Raw genomic sequence first — 16,373 nt, forward strand, 5'->3', positions numbered from 1 at the left:
GGTGCCCTTAGGGGTTTAGCGGGGTGCCCTTAGGGGTTTAGCGGGGGGAGAGAAGGGAGCACCCTTAGGTGTTTAGCAGGGGAAGAGGAGGGGGCACCCTTAGGGGTTTAGCGGGGGGAGAGCGCGCCTCTCCCCCACTCTCCGGGCCTTTCACCGCTGCTCCCTGCGGGGGCGGGGTTCTGGCTCTTCGGGGAACCAGGCGGCCCCGTGCCCGGCCTGCGGCGCTGTCCCCCAGCCCGCTCCCCCGCAGCCGGCTCCGGGCAGGGACCCGCCCCTCGGGCGGGGAGTGGGGGGAGCCGAGACGTCAGGCGGGCCGGGGCTTAGCCGGCGCTGTGGCTGAGGCGAAGGAGCAGAGCGTCCCTGCCGCGTGCGCCCCCGGTCGCCGCGCGCCCCAGCCCGCCCAGCATGTCCCAGACCGTGGCTCTGACCGGCCCCTCGCCCTGGGGCTTCCGGCTGGTGGGGGGCAAGGACTTCAGCACCCCGCTGACCATCTCCCGGGTAAGCCCGCCCGCGTGCCGCCCGCCGCGGCCAGGGCTGCAAGGCGCCCCCCTGCAGCAGCCAAGCGGGGCGCTTAGTTGCCCGGGCTCAGCGCTGGCGGGGGCAGCAGGTCTCCGCGGGCAGCTGGGGCTCGTTTGTACAGCTGTCGAGATGCCCCGGTGCTCTCGCCTCCCGCCGAGCTGCGGGGTATTTTTTGGGGGGGGGTGTTTGCAAAGGACGGGGGGGGAGCCGCAGCTCCGCAGGCTGGGAATTGGGCAGCGGAGCTCCGCCTGGAAACGCAGGAGCGGAGCAGCTTGCGGGGTGACTGGCAGAGACGGGGCTGCAGTGCTGGGTCCCCGCTGCACCGCACCGGGCGCGCGCCCTCGCCCCGCTGGGTCTGGCGGGGACTGACTGGTGCGGGGCTCGCGGCCACGGTGACTGCAGCTGAAGCAGGTGGAAGGAGGCTGTGGGGAGTGGGCTGGGTGCGTAGCTGATCCCGCCGACTGGCGGTTTCATTCATTGGTGTTGGGGGGGGGGGGGTGTTGTTTTGCATTGGTAGCCAGACCTTTGCGCGCTGAGGGTTGTTCAGAAAGAAAAGGAGCTGGGTCGTCCAACACTTCCTTGGTGTAACTGTAACTCCACCGAAGTAGATAAAATTATACCCGCTGAGAAACTTTCTGGAGGCTTTGTCTGCCGCGGGATTTGGCAAAAATCAGTGCGATGCAGTTGGGCCTAAATTAAAATTGAGTTAATAGGCTGAAAAGTTGCGTACCCCAGCCTTATGATTTGGAGCTCCCATCCAGGAGAGAGGTCGGTTTTGAACATAGTTGATAAAAGCTTACTTTTCATGCTGCAAACTTACACATTTTCTTGCATTCCTGATAGTGCCTTTGTTTTGTTTTACAATGAACAAAAATCTGCATTTTTGTGAAAGGCAACCAAGTACAGTGACAGTCACCAGGATCTTCTCTGCATAAGGTGGCTGTGGTCATACAATGGTTTAAAGCTTAGATCAAAGTCTCTTAAAAAGTAGAGAGCGCCACCTCCTAAATTATTAATTCTTTGTTCACTCTCCGAGAAAGTAAAACAGTGCAGTATTTTCACCTGATAAGAGAACAATTGCAATGGCATTCCTTGTTCACCTGGAAGCACAAAGAAAGTGACATGTGACAGGATGGCTGGGTAAACTATTATGTTGGGCCAAATTTGGCCTTCAGTTTCACTTATAAAATCCCATTTTTCAAGTGGGGTTTCAGGGACATAAGTTAGGACAGAACTTGGCATTTTATGTCTTACAGGATTGCAAATATAATAAGGATTAACTTAACTCACAGTAATTTACCATGTCATTTAGTTATCAAAAAGTAGTGTTTTATTTTCTTGAATAACCCTTTTTGGGTTCAATTCATTTGGGATGAGCATTTATACAATATAATTTTAATAAATATGATTCAGAATATTTTTGCAGTGTAAGCAGTTTGAAGTTTGTTGCTCCTTTCACAGTAGCGTTGTAAACTTATTTTTCCTTTCTGTACTTAGTATTGCATAAATCTGTCCTCCTTGAATTGGTGCAGCTGGATATTAGCTATCTAATTTATTCTATTTTCCATTTTCCTATAGACAGATTCATTCTAGTTATTTAAATATATTGGTAAAAAAGACACTATATATTGCATCTTTCATGTAAAAATATAAAATATTATACCTGCCACTGGAAATATCAAGGCGCAGTTGGAGGAGAATAGAATTGTGGAAATAAACAAACATGTCTGAGTTTTCTATGGCATCTTCTAAATGGATATTTAAGATGAATTCTTAAAATGCAATCTGGGTATATGTCAAAGAATAACTGTCCGATCACTGCATATTCTGTTCTAATATCTTAAAGGCTAAAACCTTGTTTTCCAAAGTTTTCATATTTGTGTCAAATGCATTAAAAGTAAAAATACATTGATGGTAATTAACATCTCTTCAGTTCTTCTCAGTAAATAACATGTATTTTCCAGTTATTCTGTCCAGTTTTTAGATGTAAAGAACCTTCCTGCCTATACAGTAGAGGGATTAGTCCTGGGGATAGGTCCAACCCTGCAGTTTTTGTTTAGGTAGCTACGACTGCAGTTAATGGGAGCTCTACTTAAGTAAAGACTGCAGAACTGGGTCCAACACCCAATCCTGTGTTGCATAGTAACTATTGCAGTGTCAGGTACTTGTGTATAATACCATAGGGGTATGTTTTGGGAGTTTTTGTTTAAATACTGCTGCTGGCTTGAAGCAACTTGTGCACATTTTAAAAAATCCTTAATAGGAATGTGTGCAGGTAAGTGATGTATGCTGGCCTGGATTAACAAGTGTGGTGCTTTGCTGAAGCATCTAAGTATCCTGTTCAGGGCTGTACCCTGCAAAGTGCAGAGTTCTCTCAACTACCCAAACTGAAATCAATGGCAGGTGGGATTGCTCAGAAGCTCTGAGGAGACATTCAGCACACCCACAGGATTGAGCACATACTTTTTGTGTTGGAGTTGAATAGTAAGTTTCAGGATATCAGTCAAGTGGTCATTTTACTTTTGGAATTAGTGAATAAATGCTCCACAGAATATTGATAGGCATTGCAAGGAGAAACAGCTGTTAGAAGATGCTTCCCCCCACATACAGAAATTGTTCACCAACTCTATACTTGCCAGTAGGAGTGACTGCACATAATGGAAGTGAGTAAATAGGATTTTAGGAAAGCTATATGTGATTATAGAAACAAACCATGTTTTTTAAAAAGAAAATGAGTTCTAGTGGCACCTTAGAAACCAACCAATTTATTTGAGCATAAGCTTTTGTGAGCTACAGCTCACTTCATCCATCCGATGGACGGATCATCGGATGGATGAAGTGAGCTGTAGCTCACGAAAGCTCATGCTCAAATAAATTGGTTAGTTTCTAAGGTGCCACTAGAACTCCTTTTCTTTTTGCGAATACAGACTAACACGGCTGCTACTCTGAAACCTGTTTTTTAAACTACTCAGTTTGTAATCTTGAAGTTACACACGCTGAAAAGCTTTGCATGTTTGCTTTCATTTGGGGGTGTTTCTTATCACACATTACAGGGATCTTTTGGTTTTATTTATTCATTTTAAAATAAAAACAAAACGAAGGAAAAATGTAGCATGGTGAATAGCAACAGACAGTATTTGAGCAAAATATATCTGTTAAACAAACATATGCTAGATGTGCCCAGTGGGGAAGTAATTGGCCTGCAGGTGTCAGCACGTATTTCATTAATTTTAGGAAGTCTGTTAATTTTCTCCCCCATTTTTACAGAATTTATCACAATTAAATAACTACCCGTCTCTTAGAGATCATAAAATATTTCTCTTGTGAAGATTAAAATAACGAATGTAGGTCAGAAAGCCTGTTTTATTGTTACTTTGATGGAAATATTTTGTTTTACCATTATGTTAGAAAAACCATAGAGCCTGGCTTTGCAGCAGACAAGAAGCTTGCCAAATTCCTGATCTGATTCAGCAAATTTAGGGGCTAGAAACTTTTTACTTCAGTGAACAGAGACATTTTACTTTGGTCCTAAGAGGATGTAACATGCGATTAGCAATTGTATAGTATTTCATGTTATTCATTACACTTTATGTAGTAACTTTTAAAAACCAGTCAGACTTCAAGGGCTTGATCTTGCTGTGATTGAAATCAATGGCAAAACTTCAATTGACCTTGATGGTGTATTGGTTTCAGAGTAACAGCCGTGTTAGTCTGTATTCGCAAAAAGAAAAGGAGTACTTGTGGCACCTTAGAGACTAACCAATTTATTTGAGCATGAGCTTTCATGAGCTACAGCTCACTTCATCGGATGCATACCGTGGAAACTGCAGCAGACTTTATATATACACAGAGAATATGAACCAATACCTCCTCCCACCCCACTGTCCTGCTGGTAATAGCTTATCTAAAGTGTTCATCAGGTTGGGCCATTTCCAGCACAAATCCAGGTTTTCTCATCCTTCACCCCCCCACACAAATTCACTCTCCTGCTGGTGATAGCCCATCCAAAGTGACAACTCTTTACACAATGTGCATGATAATCAAGTTGGGCTATTTCCTGCACAAATCCAGGTTTTCTCACATCCCCCCCCCACCCCCATACACACACAAACTCACTCTCCTGCTGGTAATAGCTCATCCAAACTGACCACTCTCCAAGTTTAAATCCAAGTTAAACCAGAACATCGGGGGGGAGGGGTAGGAAAAAACAAGAGGAAATAGGCTACCTTGCATAATGACTTAGCCACTCCCAGTCTCTATTTAAGCCTAAATTAATAGTATCCAATTTGCAAATGAATTCCAATTCAGCAGTTTCTCGCTGGAGTCTGGATTTGAAGTTTTTTTGTTTTAAGATAGCGACCTTCATGTCTGTGATTGCGTGACCAGAGAGATTGAAGTGTTCTCCGACTGGTTTATGAATGTTATAATTCTTGACATCTGATTTGTGTCCATTTATTCTTTTACGTAGAGACTGTCCAGTTTGACCAATGTACATGGCAGAGGGGCATTGCTGGCACGTGATGGCATATATCACATTGGTGGATGTGCAGGTGAACGAGCCTCTGATAGTGTGGCTGATGTTATTAGGCCCTGTGATGGTGTCCCCTGAATAGATATGTGGGCACAATTGGCAACGGGCTTTGTTGCAAGGATAAGTTCCTGGGTTAGTGGTTCTGTTGTGTGGTATGTGGTTGTTGGTGAGTATTTGCTTCAGGTTGCGGGGCTGTCTGTAGGCAAGGACTGGCCTGTCTCCCAAGATTTGTGAGAGTGTTGGGTCATCCTTTAGGATAGGTTGTAGATCCTTAATAATGCGTTGGAGGGGTTTTAGTTGGGGGCTGAAGGTGACGGCTAGTGATGGTGTAGGCTCAGTCCCTAAGTACTCAAGCTTGCAAGGTGATGAGCAATGCACCCTCATAGCTAATGTGAGTCTAGGGTGCTCAGCACCTTGTGAGATTGGCCACTAAAATGTTAGCACTGAAAGAAGCATTATTGGCTTTGGGACTAATATCTGAAAATGGTAAAAATCAGGAAAGACACTTAGACACTTGGTAAAAACATCAGTGTTTAATTTTGGGGGTTGGACGAAAGGCTAAGCTTTGTAGCAGATTGCACTGTGATGCAGATGCTAAGTGTGAATTGCTGCACTCCTCTGGTAATACAGCTGTTATTGTTGTTAGTTGTTTTACATAGATTAAAAGGACATTGTCAGGTCAAATTGAGTCCCACTTTTAAGGATTACTGAAAATAAGCTTTTACAAAACCATGGGCCAGTGAAAATGTTTTGTTGTTATTAATATTTATTTAAGTGGAAAGTTGTGATTTCTTTTCCCCAACCCAGATATTGTAACATTCTGCTAAGGCAAGATAATAGGAAATTAAGTATGAATTGACTGTGAAGAAAAATGAAACTACCTTATTTTCCTTGTCCCTCTGTTGATGCAAATACTAAAAAAACAGTATAAGTAGTGAAAACAAATCAGATTTCAAAAATTTTATTTTCAGTAATCTAAAGTGTTATCTGTAACAGAGATTAAATTTGTTTGTAAATATGGGGCCAAATATTGGGTGCCCTGATGCAGAGAACTCTTAGACTGACTTTGGGTCTGAAAATCCTCTGTGGCAAAATGCACAGGAAGGGACTGTAGGAAAGAAAATCTCCACAAGAATCCCCTTCTAGTGTTCCTTCCACATTGCCCCATCTTTTTTGGGTGTGTGTGTGTGTGTAGACAGAGATGACTGTAAAGGTAAAGCCAGCAATTTAATGCATGAAAACCATTAACTCAATAGGAGTCTCCAGGCTGCTAACTAGTTGGGCCAACTGAGCTTTGTCACTCCGTATTGCCAACTCTCACAATTTCTTTGCAAGTCCCATGACATTTGGTGTGTGTTTTTTTTTTTTTTTAACCCCAGCTCATAGAGATGTGATTAGGCAAGAACCTAAACTTTCATTTAAAACAAACAGGTTTCTAACCTTCCTGATTACAGAAGAAGCTTGACACCATGACCTAAATGTTTTCTAAGAGCTCAGAAAGCAGGAAGCAAGTAAAAAGAACCTATTTGTCTCATGATTCTTTTTCAGGGGTATTGACTTGTGATGTTGACCACATACTTTGGACTGGCAATGCTGTTTTTATATGTGCCCTTTGATATCAATACACTTTCCATCGTGACCATTCGTTTGATCCACTTGCCACAACCTACTACCCAATCACCAAGGACCCCACTTATTCACCTTCCCTTTCAGGCTTCCAGTTAGTTCCATAGGTTTCTTATTGCTTTCTCATAGTGCTTCTAACAAGAGCCTTAAAATTCTCATCGCTTCTGTGTTCACTTGTTAGGATGGTTAAAGTTTTCAGTTGCAGACTGAAATTAGTGTCTCCAGTGTCTAAATACACGTTATGATGATGTAAGCACTTCAGACGGATATAGAAGTTAAAAAAAATTATGCAAAGAAATGGAAACCCCACATAAAATCCACTAGATTATCTTTGTCTGTTGAAAACCAGGTAGGTTTTTCACAACCGTGATCTCCCCTTGTGTGGATATAATGGGTATGAGCCAGGCCTTTAATAGGAGTTTATGTTCAGACAGAGGGAAGACTTCAACATTTGTTCTGCTCTTTTAAATCTGACTAAGATGTCTCTAATCGCTAAAGACTTGATAATTTAATCCAGATTTCTCCTACAGGATGAGACCCTCTGTTGTTTACAACACCCAAGTGTATCTGTGTCTGGTTTGTTTTATAAATCATTCAGCAAATAAGTATTTGGCTTTCTATGACTGCTAGACTACTAGGGAAAAGAATAATTTCCCTCTAGACTAGACAATTCACTAATTTTAATGGAATGCAAAAATACTGTTGCTGCTGTGAGAGCACACAGCAAGCAAATGTAAGACAACATTTTACACTTAGTTACCTAGGTGAGACCCCTTTAAGATTGCAGTTTCTTTTTCAAAGTCCATCTTGCCAAACTGGGTTGAAGCAAACCAATGAAGACAGAACTTGGCCTTTATATTCCAGTTCCACTAAGGCAACATTTAAAAACATAAGTGGAAACAAATGAAAATACTTGTGTGAATAAAGACTGAAGAACTAGACCCTAAAATACCTGTATTTATAGCATGGCCGTGCAACATTTAAGGAGGAGACATTTTAACAGAGTATAAGTAGTTGAAGGTTGTAAACCCCAAGGGAGGGAGAGGAGTTATTTAGGATATTATGGAGAAGAAGACTAAAGATGGGCCCTCAAGGAAAGCTGTGGAAATGACTTCACATCATGTATTTAAATCTATTCTGGATTTAGCACTAAAAACATTCAATAATATTGTAGTGAACAATCCTGCCCTGACAGGGAGATGGATTGTATGATCTACTACGTCTGTTTTCTATCTTTAACTTCCATGGTAAATCATTACAGTTGCACAGATGCCGCTGAGAGTAGAGTTTTGCCCATTGTTTTCCAATAACTAGATTCATTTTGCTGGGGCATTTGAAGAAAGCTCATGTAATCAATAACCACATATATTTCTTAAAGTTCGTTTGTTTTTCCTGAAAATAGTTTTTCTATTTGATAAATAGAAAATTGTAGGTCCACAAATATAATTACATAGAGTGGCCTGATCCTTCACGTCAGCAGTAGAAGCGGTTACTCAGCACCTTGTAGAATTGGGCCCTGTACCAGCAGGGTTTTAGTGAGGATGGCGATGAGATCAGAGCTACACCTGTCATTATCTTCTGCCTAAAATCATTTGGAGCCTCAGCTATGGTACTGGTTACTAGATTGCTTTAGAGAGGCCAGAACTCTAGCCTGCATGTTCAATTAATGTTTGGGATAGTTTTTAAAATTTTACTCTTTATTTTTAATTTTTAAAAAATAATATTTTAAAAGGAGCTGTAGGAAGGACAGATTTTGGGGGAGGGAAGGGGGCACGTTCCTTTCTCCCATACCCATCTAACAGCAAGAACTAATTCAGTTCATTTTTCCTCCTGTATGTTGTCTGTGAAGCTGAAATTGGCCAGGCTGAGTTTAGCAACTTCAAACATACGTTGTACTGAATTGTGCCCCCATGTTAGGTGCATCAGAATCATCACCATAATACCGGCACAATGCTGGGAATAGCATTTTTAGTGCAAGGCTGCTCTCTGAGCCATGCGAGGTGGCACATGGCCTATGGGCAAGTACAACTGAGAGCTTGGAGCTGAGGGAAGAACGTTGTGTACTGTCTCCCCCTTTGTGGAATTTACAGAGGCAACAGCTGTTTGAAGCTGGCCTCATGATTTGACAGGCATTGTGCTAGAAATGAGACTTAAGATTTAATTAGGTAAGGATCTGGTTACTGTCAACTTTGCTTTCTTGGCTAATTATTCCAAGAACTGCAGTTCAAACAAGTTGAACTTTATGGAAAATCAGTGTACTTCATCTTTTAGTTTTGATTGCTAGGGTACTTCCTCTTTTTCATCCGCTGTGGTTTAATAACAGAAACAGAACCCTTCATTCATCATCCTGCTTCCAGATTACTGAAAGTACTTAACAGACATAAAGCCTCCCAACGTTCTTAGGCATAATAATACACAAAGTTGTATAGAAGTTAAGAGGTTTGGTCCCACTGCAACTCAGTGGCAGAGCTGAGGTTATCTTATGTTTTTGTTTAGTACCTATCATGGTGGTATTTAAGAGCTGAATAACAGCCAGGAGTCATGGCTCTCTGATTTCCGGTCTAATCATGAGATACACACCCTGCCTGTAATTAAAATTACCATCTTATAAGTACAGTAGGCATATTTAAAATGCATTTGGATAATTTATGGCCCAACTGTCCTGTCCAACTCCTACTGAAGTCAAAGGTATGTTTCTACTGAGTTCAGTCAAAGATGCCCCAAGCCTTTATGTTTGGAGAAAATGTAGATTTACTCCAATAAACAAATTACTCATAATTGTCCTGGGTAGCTTAGTATATTAGTCCCTCTGTTGATTTCTGGGAGTGAACCAGAAAACACATTTTCGGTATTGGCCCATAATTACACAAAACAAATGAAAGTGTGAAAAAACATATTTACAATCTATTTTTGAATGATGTAGCACTTCCATGTTTGAATGTTGAGATCATGCATTCTTTAAAGAAAATTTAACAGCGTTAGGTTTTATTTTACATTCAGGAGAGTATTTGTTCCAGTAAAGGGTTGGGAGGTTGTAAAAGTAAAGGTTTCTGACAGAACAGTTATTTAAAAAAAAAAAAATTTCTGATCTGTATGGATTTTGCTGTAGGGCTTCCTGATAATCACTCTGGATATCATTACAATCCTGAGCCTTTTAAACACATTACTTACAATGTATATGCCATTCATTATTGTAATGTAGTCTAATAACCACTGCTGAGAGACCTAGGACCACCAAATATGTGTTTTCCCCTGAAGCCCTTCACGTTAAGCCATTGTTTAGTTCCTTGGTTTTGTTTCAAATTTCTGCAACTCTGTATTTGATTACGCTTGTTTAATGTAGCTGGTACTATTTAATCTATTGCTGCAATCAGTTTTTGATTAGAGCTTTCAAATAGATTGGATTAACTGCTAAATGTGCATTAGTCCTAAAACTCGTATTGCAAAGATTGTCTGCTAGCCTTTGCCAGGTATATATCTCCTGTATGACAGAACTAAGAGTTGGTAGCTGTTTCTTTTATTCAAAGTATACTTATATGTACTAGATTTATAAGAAGCTAAAATGTAACTGAGAGTAAGTTGAAAGGAGTACTTGTGGCACCTTAGAGACTAACAAATTTATTTGAGCATAAGCTTTCGTGAGCTACAGCTCACTTCATCGGATGCATACTGTGGAAACTGCAGAAGACATTATATACACAGAGACCATGAAACAATGCCTCCTCCCACCCCACTCTCCTGCTGGTAATAGCTTATCTAAAGTGGTCACTCTCCTTACAATGTGTATGATAATCAAGTTGGGCTATTTCCAGCATAAATCCAGGTTTTCTCACCCTCCGCCCCCCCCCCACCCCCCCACACACAAACTCACTCTCCTGCTGGTAGTAGCCCATCCAAAGTGACCACTCTCTTTACAATGTGTATGATAATCAAGGTGGACCATTTCCAGCACAAATCCAGGTTTTCTCACGTCCCCCCCCCCCCTTTTTTTTCCCCCAAAAACCACACACACAAACTCACTCTCCTGCTGGTAATAGCTTATCCAAAGTGACCACTCTCCCTACAATGTGCATGATAATCAAGGTGGGCCATTTCCAGCACAAATCCAGGTTTTCTCACCGCCCCCCTCCCCGCCCCAAAAACCTCACTCTCCTGCTGGTAACAGCTCATCCAAACTGACCACTCTCCTTACAATGTGTATGATAATCAAGGTGGGCCATTTCCAGCATAAATCCAAGTTTAACCAGAACGTCTGGGGGTGGAGGGGTAGGAAAAAACAAGGGGAAATAGGCTACCTGGCATAATGACTTAGCCACTCCCAGTCTCTATTTAAGCCTAAATTAATAATATCCAAATTTGCAACTGAATTCCAATTCAGCAGTTTCGCGCTGGAGTCTGGATTTGAAGTTTTTTTGTTTTAAGATAGTGACCTTCATGTCTGTAATTGCGTGACCAGAGAGATTGAAGTGTTCTCCGACTGATTTATGAATGTTATAATTCTTGACATCTGATTTGTGTCCATTTATTCTTTTACGTAGAGACTGTCCAGTTTGACCAATGTAAATGGCAGAGGGGCATTGCTGGCACATGACGGCATATATCACATTGGTGGATGTGCAGGTGAACGAGCCTCTGATAGTGTGGCTGATGTTATTAGGCCCTGTGATGGTGTCCCCTGAATAGATATGTGGGCACAGTTGGTAACGGGCTTTGTTGTAAGGATAGGTTCCTGGGTTAGTGGTTCTGTTGTGTGGTATGTGGTTGTTGGTGAGTATTTGCTTCAGGTTGGGGGGCTGTCTGTAGGCAAGGACTGGCCTGTCTCCCAAGATTTGTGAGAGTGTTGGGTCATCCTTCAGGATAGGTTGTACATCCTTAATAATGCATTGGAAGGGTTTTAGTTGGGGGCTGAAGGTGATGGCTAGTGGCGTTCTGTTATTTTCTTTGTTAGGCCTGTCCTGTAGTAAAAAAAAAAAAGGGGGGGGGGGTGAGAAAACCTGGATTTGTGCTGGAAATGGCCCAACTTGATGATCACTTTAGATAAGCTATTACCAGCAGGAGAGTGGGGTGGGAGAAGGTATTGTTTCATGGTCTCTGTGTATATAATGTCTTCTGCAGTTTCCACAGTATGCATCCGATGAAGTGAGCTGTAGCTCACGAAAGCTTATGCTCAAATAAATTGGTTAGTCTCTAAGGTGCCACAAGTACTCCTTTTCTTTTTGCGAATACAGACTAACACGGCTGTTACTCTGAAACCTACAGTTGTAATGACACTTAAAAATCATTTAAACTAAAGGTAAGAGCTAGTGGAATTAGATTTAATATATTTTTATTGCTTCCTAAATGTTCTGCCTTCAGATTTTATTAAATAGCTATGAGAGGAAAATAAAAATCTCTTGCTATTCAGCCTTGGAGTTTGTTTAGAAGAAAATACTAAAGAGAGAGCCTAATGCTAATTACTCTAATCAAGCACACTGATAATCCAGGGTAGGAAACTAGGTGGAAGGAATGATTCATGTAGTTCCAGTCATACAAGGTCTGACCTTGGCTTGAGTTTAGCAAAATAAACCTAATCCACCCTAAAATACTGTAGGTCTTTGCCAGACTTGACAAAACAGAAAATGTTCTACACATTCAGGGGGATTTACAGCATTTTTAAAATTGTTAGTATAATGACAACATTAGCTTTAAAATAAAATTCGAACTATTGCTCTGTTAAGACAGGTGTTGAGAGTTCTTGTAAAATGACCTGTAGCCAAAAAGCTAGATACTTTGGAGCTATTTTTTATTAATCCAGTTTCTCCCTCTAACCAGTATCAAGATGGTTAAAATGACTTTCCCAATACTAAAAACAAGTACAATGATATTTTTCTCTGTGTCATGTAGAGCATGATAGGCCGCAGTCCTGGTCCCATTGCAGTCAGTACATTTGCAGGCTTATGCAAAGTGTTTTAGAATTTCATCTCCCAGTGTGCTGGCTGTTACGTTGCTGGTTGTGCAAAATTTCATACCGAGCCAAGGTTTGAGCACTGTGTTATTCAGTAGTGGTCCTTACACCCTCTTGAGAGAGAAATCTATCACTTTTGTGTGTATATACAAACAATATTTTTACTATTTATTTTTTGGTGGGGAACAATACCACTAGGGTATCTACTCTGCTCTCCAAGAGCATTGCTACCAATATAATATCAAAGCATCACAAAGGCCCTTTCAAAGTCCATGCCATTACTGATAATTTCTCATGGAATGCAGCAGTGTGAAGGAGCTATGCTGGCCTCATCTATGTTTCAAATTCATGTCGACCAGAACTTCAAAGTAATTTCACGAAAAAATATCTTGTGAAATAATTTAGTGACATTTGTGTGCAATCCACAGTAAGATTTCCAAACTTTAAAAATACAGTAAAATCAACCTACATCTAGCTCCAGAACAGAAGGATTCAAAAACATTTGTTATTCCAAATACTGAATGTTGCACAAGGACAGCTCCTCCACACCTGCAGTCAATTTAACTTTGCCTTCAGTGAGAGGGAGTCTAGGCATCACATGATCAGTTTTCCCACTAGGGAAGGTGTGGTGGGAGCTTGAAGGTAAATTGCAAATTTACCCATTCCTTAAACTTTCATAATCAATTGCAACATAAATGAATGAATAAATCATGATTTTGTGTGTTTCTGCATCTCCCTAACCTGTTCCTACTATTTGTTATTACTATCAAAAGGAGATTACATATACTTACCCCTCTGGTTGGGAAACCCAGTACTCTTAAGATAAAAAGCCATAAGCCGCTTCTGTTTGTCTCCTGTAAAGCACACAGGAGATTGCTCCAAAACTGACCTAAAGCCATACCACTTACATTCCAGGAAGTGACTGGTGGGATGGAGGTAGCCAGTCAGTGCTACGGGGGTAATACAGCTGCAATTCAGTCCTGCTGCGGAGGGTAATGAGCAGGAATGTCTCTGCTTGTTGTGGATTAGCAAAGGCAATTGATAAGGGGAAGCAAACTGTATCCGATACCTTTCAGGGTACCCTTGTTCGGAGCATTGTTGTGTCCAATTTTGAGGGGGCCATGTTTTAAAAAGTATTTAGTTGCCCAAAGATGCAGATAGGTGCCTTGTGAGAATTTCAGAAATGCCTATGTGCCTGTCTGCATATTTAGGGGCCCAAATACCTTTTAAAATGTGGCCCTTGGGTGAACTGTGTATTTCTTGAAGAAGGAGCTCTTAAGTCTGCATTTATACTTTAGTTTGTCACTTGCCTCCTATTGCTCAGTCACTGGCATTCTTAATTCTCCAACCTCATCAATTTATATAATATATAGGTTTGTGTAATTTATAGGGTTCAGTGGTTCTCAGCTTTTTCCATCTTTGACCAAGGTGAGCCTCAAAGATCTGGACTGGAATTCAAACTGCAAGAAAGCCTGGATCTAAGTTTTGATTTGGATCCATCTGTATTTTGAATGTAAAACTATTATCAAACATCTTGCAATCTCTCCATCCTGAATCTCTTAACCTATTTATTAATATGTCTTTGTTCTTACCAAATTTCTGTGTTGTGGGAAAGATGCAGGTGGATTGGAATGAAACATCTGTTGTTCTCTCCCGTGAACTATGCTAAAACAGAAAGCTTAATAAAATAAACAGGAAAATGCTAAAGGTGGTGGTGGTGGCGGTGACGGGTATTGAACTTCATTGGTTGATAGCTTAACTTTTGATTCTTCCGATTTAAAAATCTTGCTATACGAAATACTGCAGTGGTGGTACATGGCCTGCTGTCTGAGGATAGAGCAAGTTCATTTGTTCTCTCTGATAGCTGTGAATTTTGTCATGTTTTTGTTAGACCACATCTGACCAGCTTTCTAAGGCTTTGATCTGGGCCTTTTGATCATGCTTATGGAACAGTATGTTCCCCTAACTTGCCTATAACCAAGTCCCACTGGTAGAGAGCAAAAAACGCAGTGCTGGCTACAACAGAGCTGGGAAGACTGACTCTGTATCATTCACTGGCGGCCCATGGGAACTCTTCTGAAAAGGTAATATAGTCCCGGGCTACAATGGAGCTTCACTCCCAGGGAGCAGGGGGAACCACCTGGGACCATGGAGCAGTCCTAGAAGGAGAGAACATCTGCACAGATGGTCCAAGCCTATAGCAGAGCTCAGGGGATCCACAGAATTAGGGTTGCAAGCCCCCTGCTTGGGGGAAATATGCCTTGCTGTTTGTGAAAGAATTTGGAGGACATGCTTGAAGGGGGAACCTTGCAGAGTTTTCCTCCCCCTTGGCCCCATTGCCATGGGTATAGGTGGGGCACAATGGTACTCTCAGGTTTTGGCCCCCTCCAGTTGGTTCCTTAGTGTGCTGGGGAGTGTTGAGTTTGATCTCCTTGAGAGAAAATATAAACACTGTGTGTGTGTATTTATGTATGTTTCAAGTATAAACAGTGTCGCTTAGGAAATCAAGTTGCACATCTCCAAATGCCAACTAGCTCATTACAGTATAAGCAACAGTTGTAGGAGTGTTTTCTTTTACTGGCTTGATGTCAGACATGAGCACTTTTAAAGCATATGCAAACTCCAGTGGCCAGATAAGATAGCAACTGGTATTTTTGTTAAATCTCTTCCTTAAGATCTAATTATCCACTCATCTTTGTGTTGTCTCTTAACTAATGGAATAATGTAGCTTGGCCTAGCGACGCCACCCACAGCCAGGGTCAGACATTTGAAAGCAAACTCTCCACATGAGTCTCTAGGGAAGCAGACTTCACATCGTGAGGGAAATGTGTCAGTCTCTAGGGGAAAGAGCCGACCACTCCACACATCAGCAGCTGCAGGCAGCGTCACAAAGAGACTCATTGATGCTGCTGCTCTTGGAGGGAAGGAAGGTGGTGGGTGTGTGGCAATCCTGAGAGAGAGGATGGGGTGTGTGTGAAAATCCTCTTAAACCCAATGACAGCTCAGTCTTTAGCTGAGCAAATGTAACTTGTTCGTAATTATAACTGTACACCCCCTCTCCTGCCCCTCTCACACCCCACGTTAGCACCGCCTCTGGGTTTCTCAGCATTTCTTGTTTTATCCATGAACATCTTAGCTCTGGGTTACGGACTGGCTTTTTGGGGATCTTGTACAGCGCAAAACATGTTTAATAATTCATCACTCGAGCTCTTTCTCCCTTTTTCTGTCCTTGTGCTTGGTGCAAGAGCAAAGAAATCCTCGGCTCCTGGTTTTTTCAGCCCTTTAGGGGGGATGCCTGCTTCCTGGTATAAATTAGAGCTTCAGGGGTGAGCTCTCAATTGCCTGTGGTCTTCTACGGCCATCCAGCAGATGAGACCAGCTGGAGCATAGTGTGCTGTGGCTACAACTCCTGTCCTGGGTGCTGAGAGGAGGGAGGGGTATTGTAGAGGAAAGGGATGCTTACAGGGGCTGTTCTGTCCATAATTTTACTTCTAGTTTTGGGGGGCATTACAAATGACAGATGTTTCCAGTGTAGTTCATAAGGCAGACAACTGTGCTGTGTGATCACCTCAATAGTGAAACACATGGAAGTTCTTGTGTTTTCATAGCTTTATTTATTTATTTTTTAAATCTCCATACATTTGCACAGAAAACTTCCCCAGAGCACATTACTGGGCCAATGCAAAGTAATGATACTTTACATCCTTGTAGTACCTTCCAGCTGAAAATTCAGAAGTACTTTGCAAATTTTAT

At 41.9% G+C, this 16,373-nt stretch overlaps 1 protein-coding gene across 1 annotated transcript in view; it reads left to right on the top strand.

The window, feature by feature from the left end:
- Positions 1–286: 286 nt before the first annotated feature.
- Positions 287–16,373, top strand: part of PDLIM4 (PDZ and LIM domain 4) — a 105,319-nt gene continuing 89,232 nt past the window's right edge. Inside the window, exon 1 of the mRNA XM_073355643.1 lies at positions 287–498. Coding sequence (XP_073211744.1) covers positions 406–498 — 93 coding nt within the window. The 5' untranslated portion in view covers positions 287–405. The remainder of the gene's footprint in view (positions 499–16,373) is intronic.

Source organism: Lepidochelys kempii, chromosome 8 (genome assembly GCF_965140265.1).
Source record: "Lepidochelys kempii isolate rLepKem1 chromosome 8, rLepKem1.hap2, whole genome shotgun sequence".
Taxonomy (NCBI): domain Eukaryota; kingdom Metazoa; phylum Chordata; order Testudines; family Cheloniidae; genus Lepidochelys; species Lepidochelys kempii.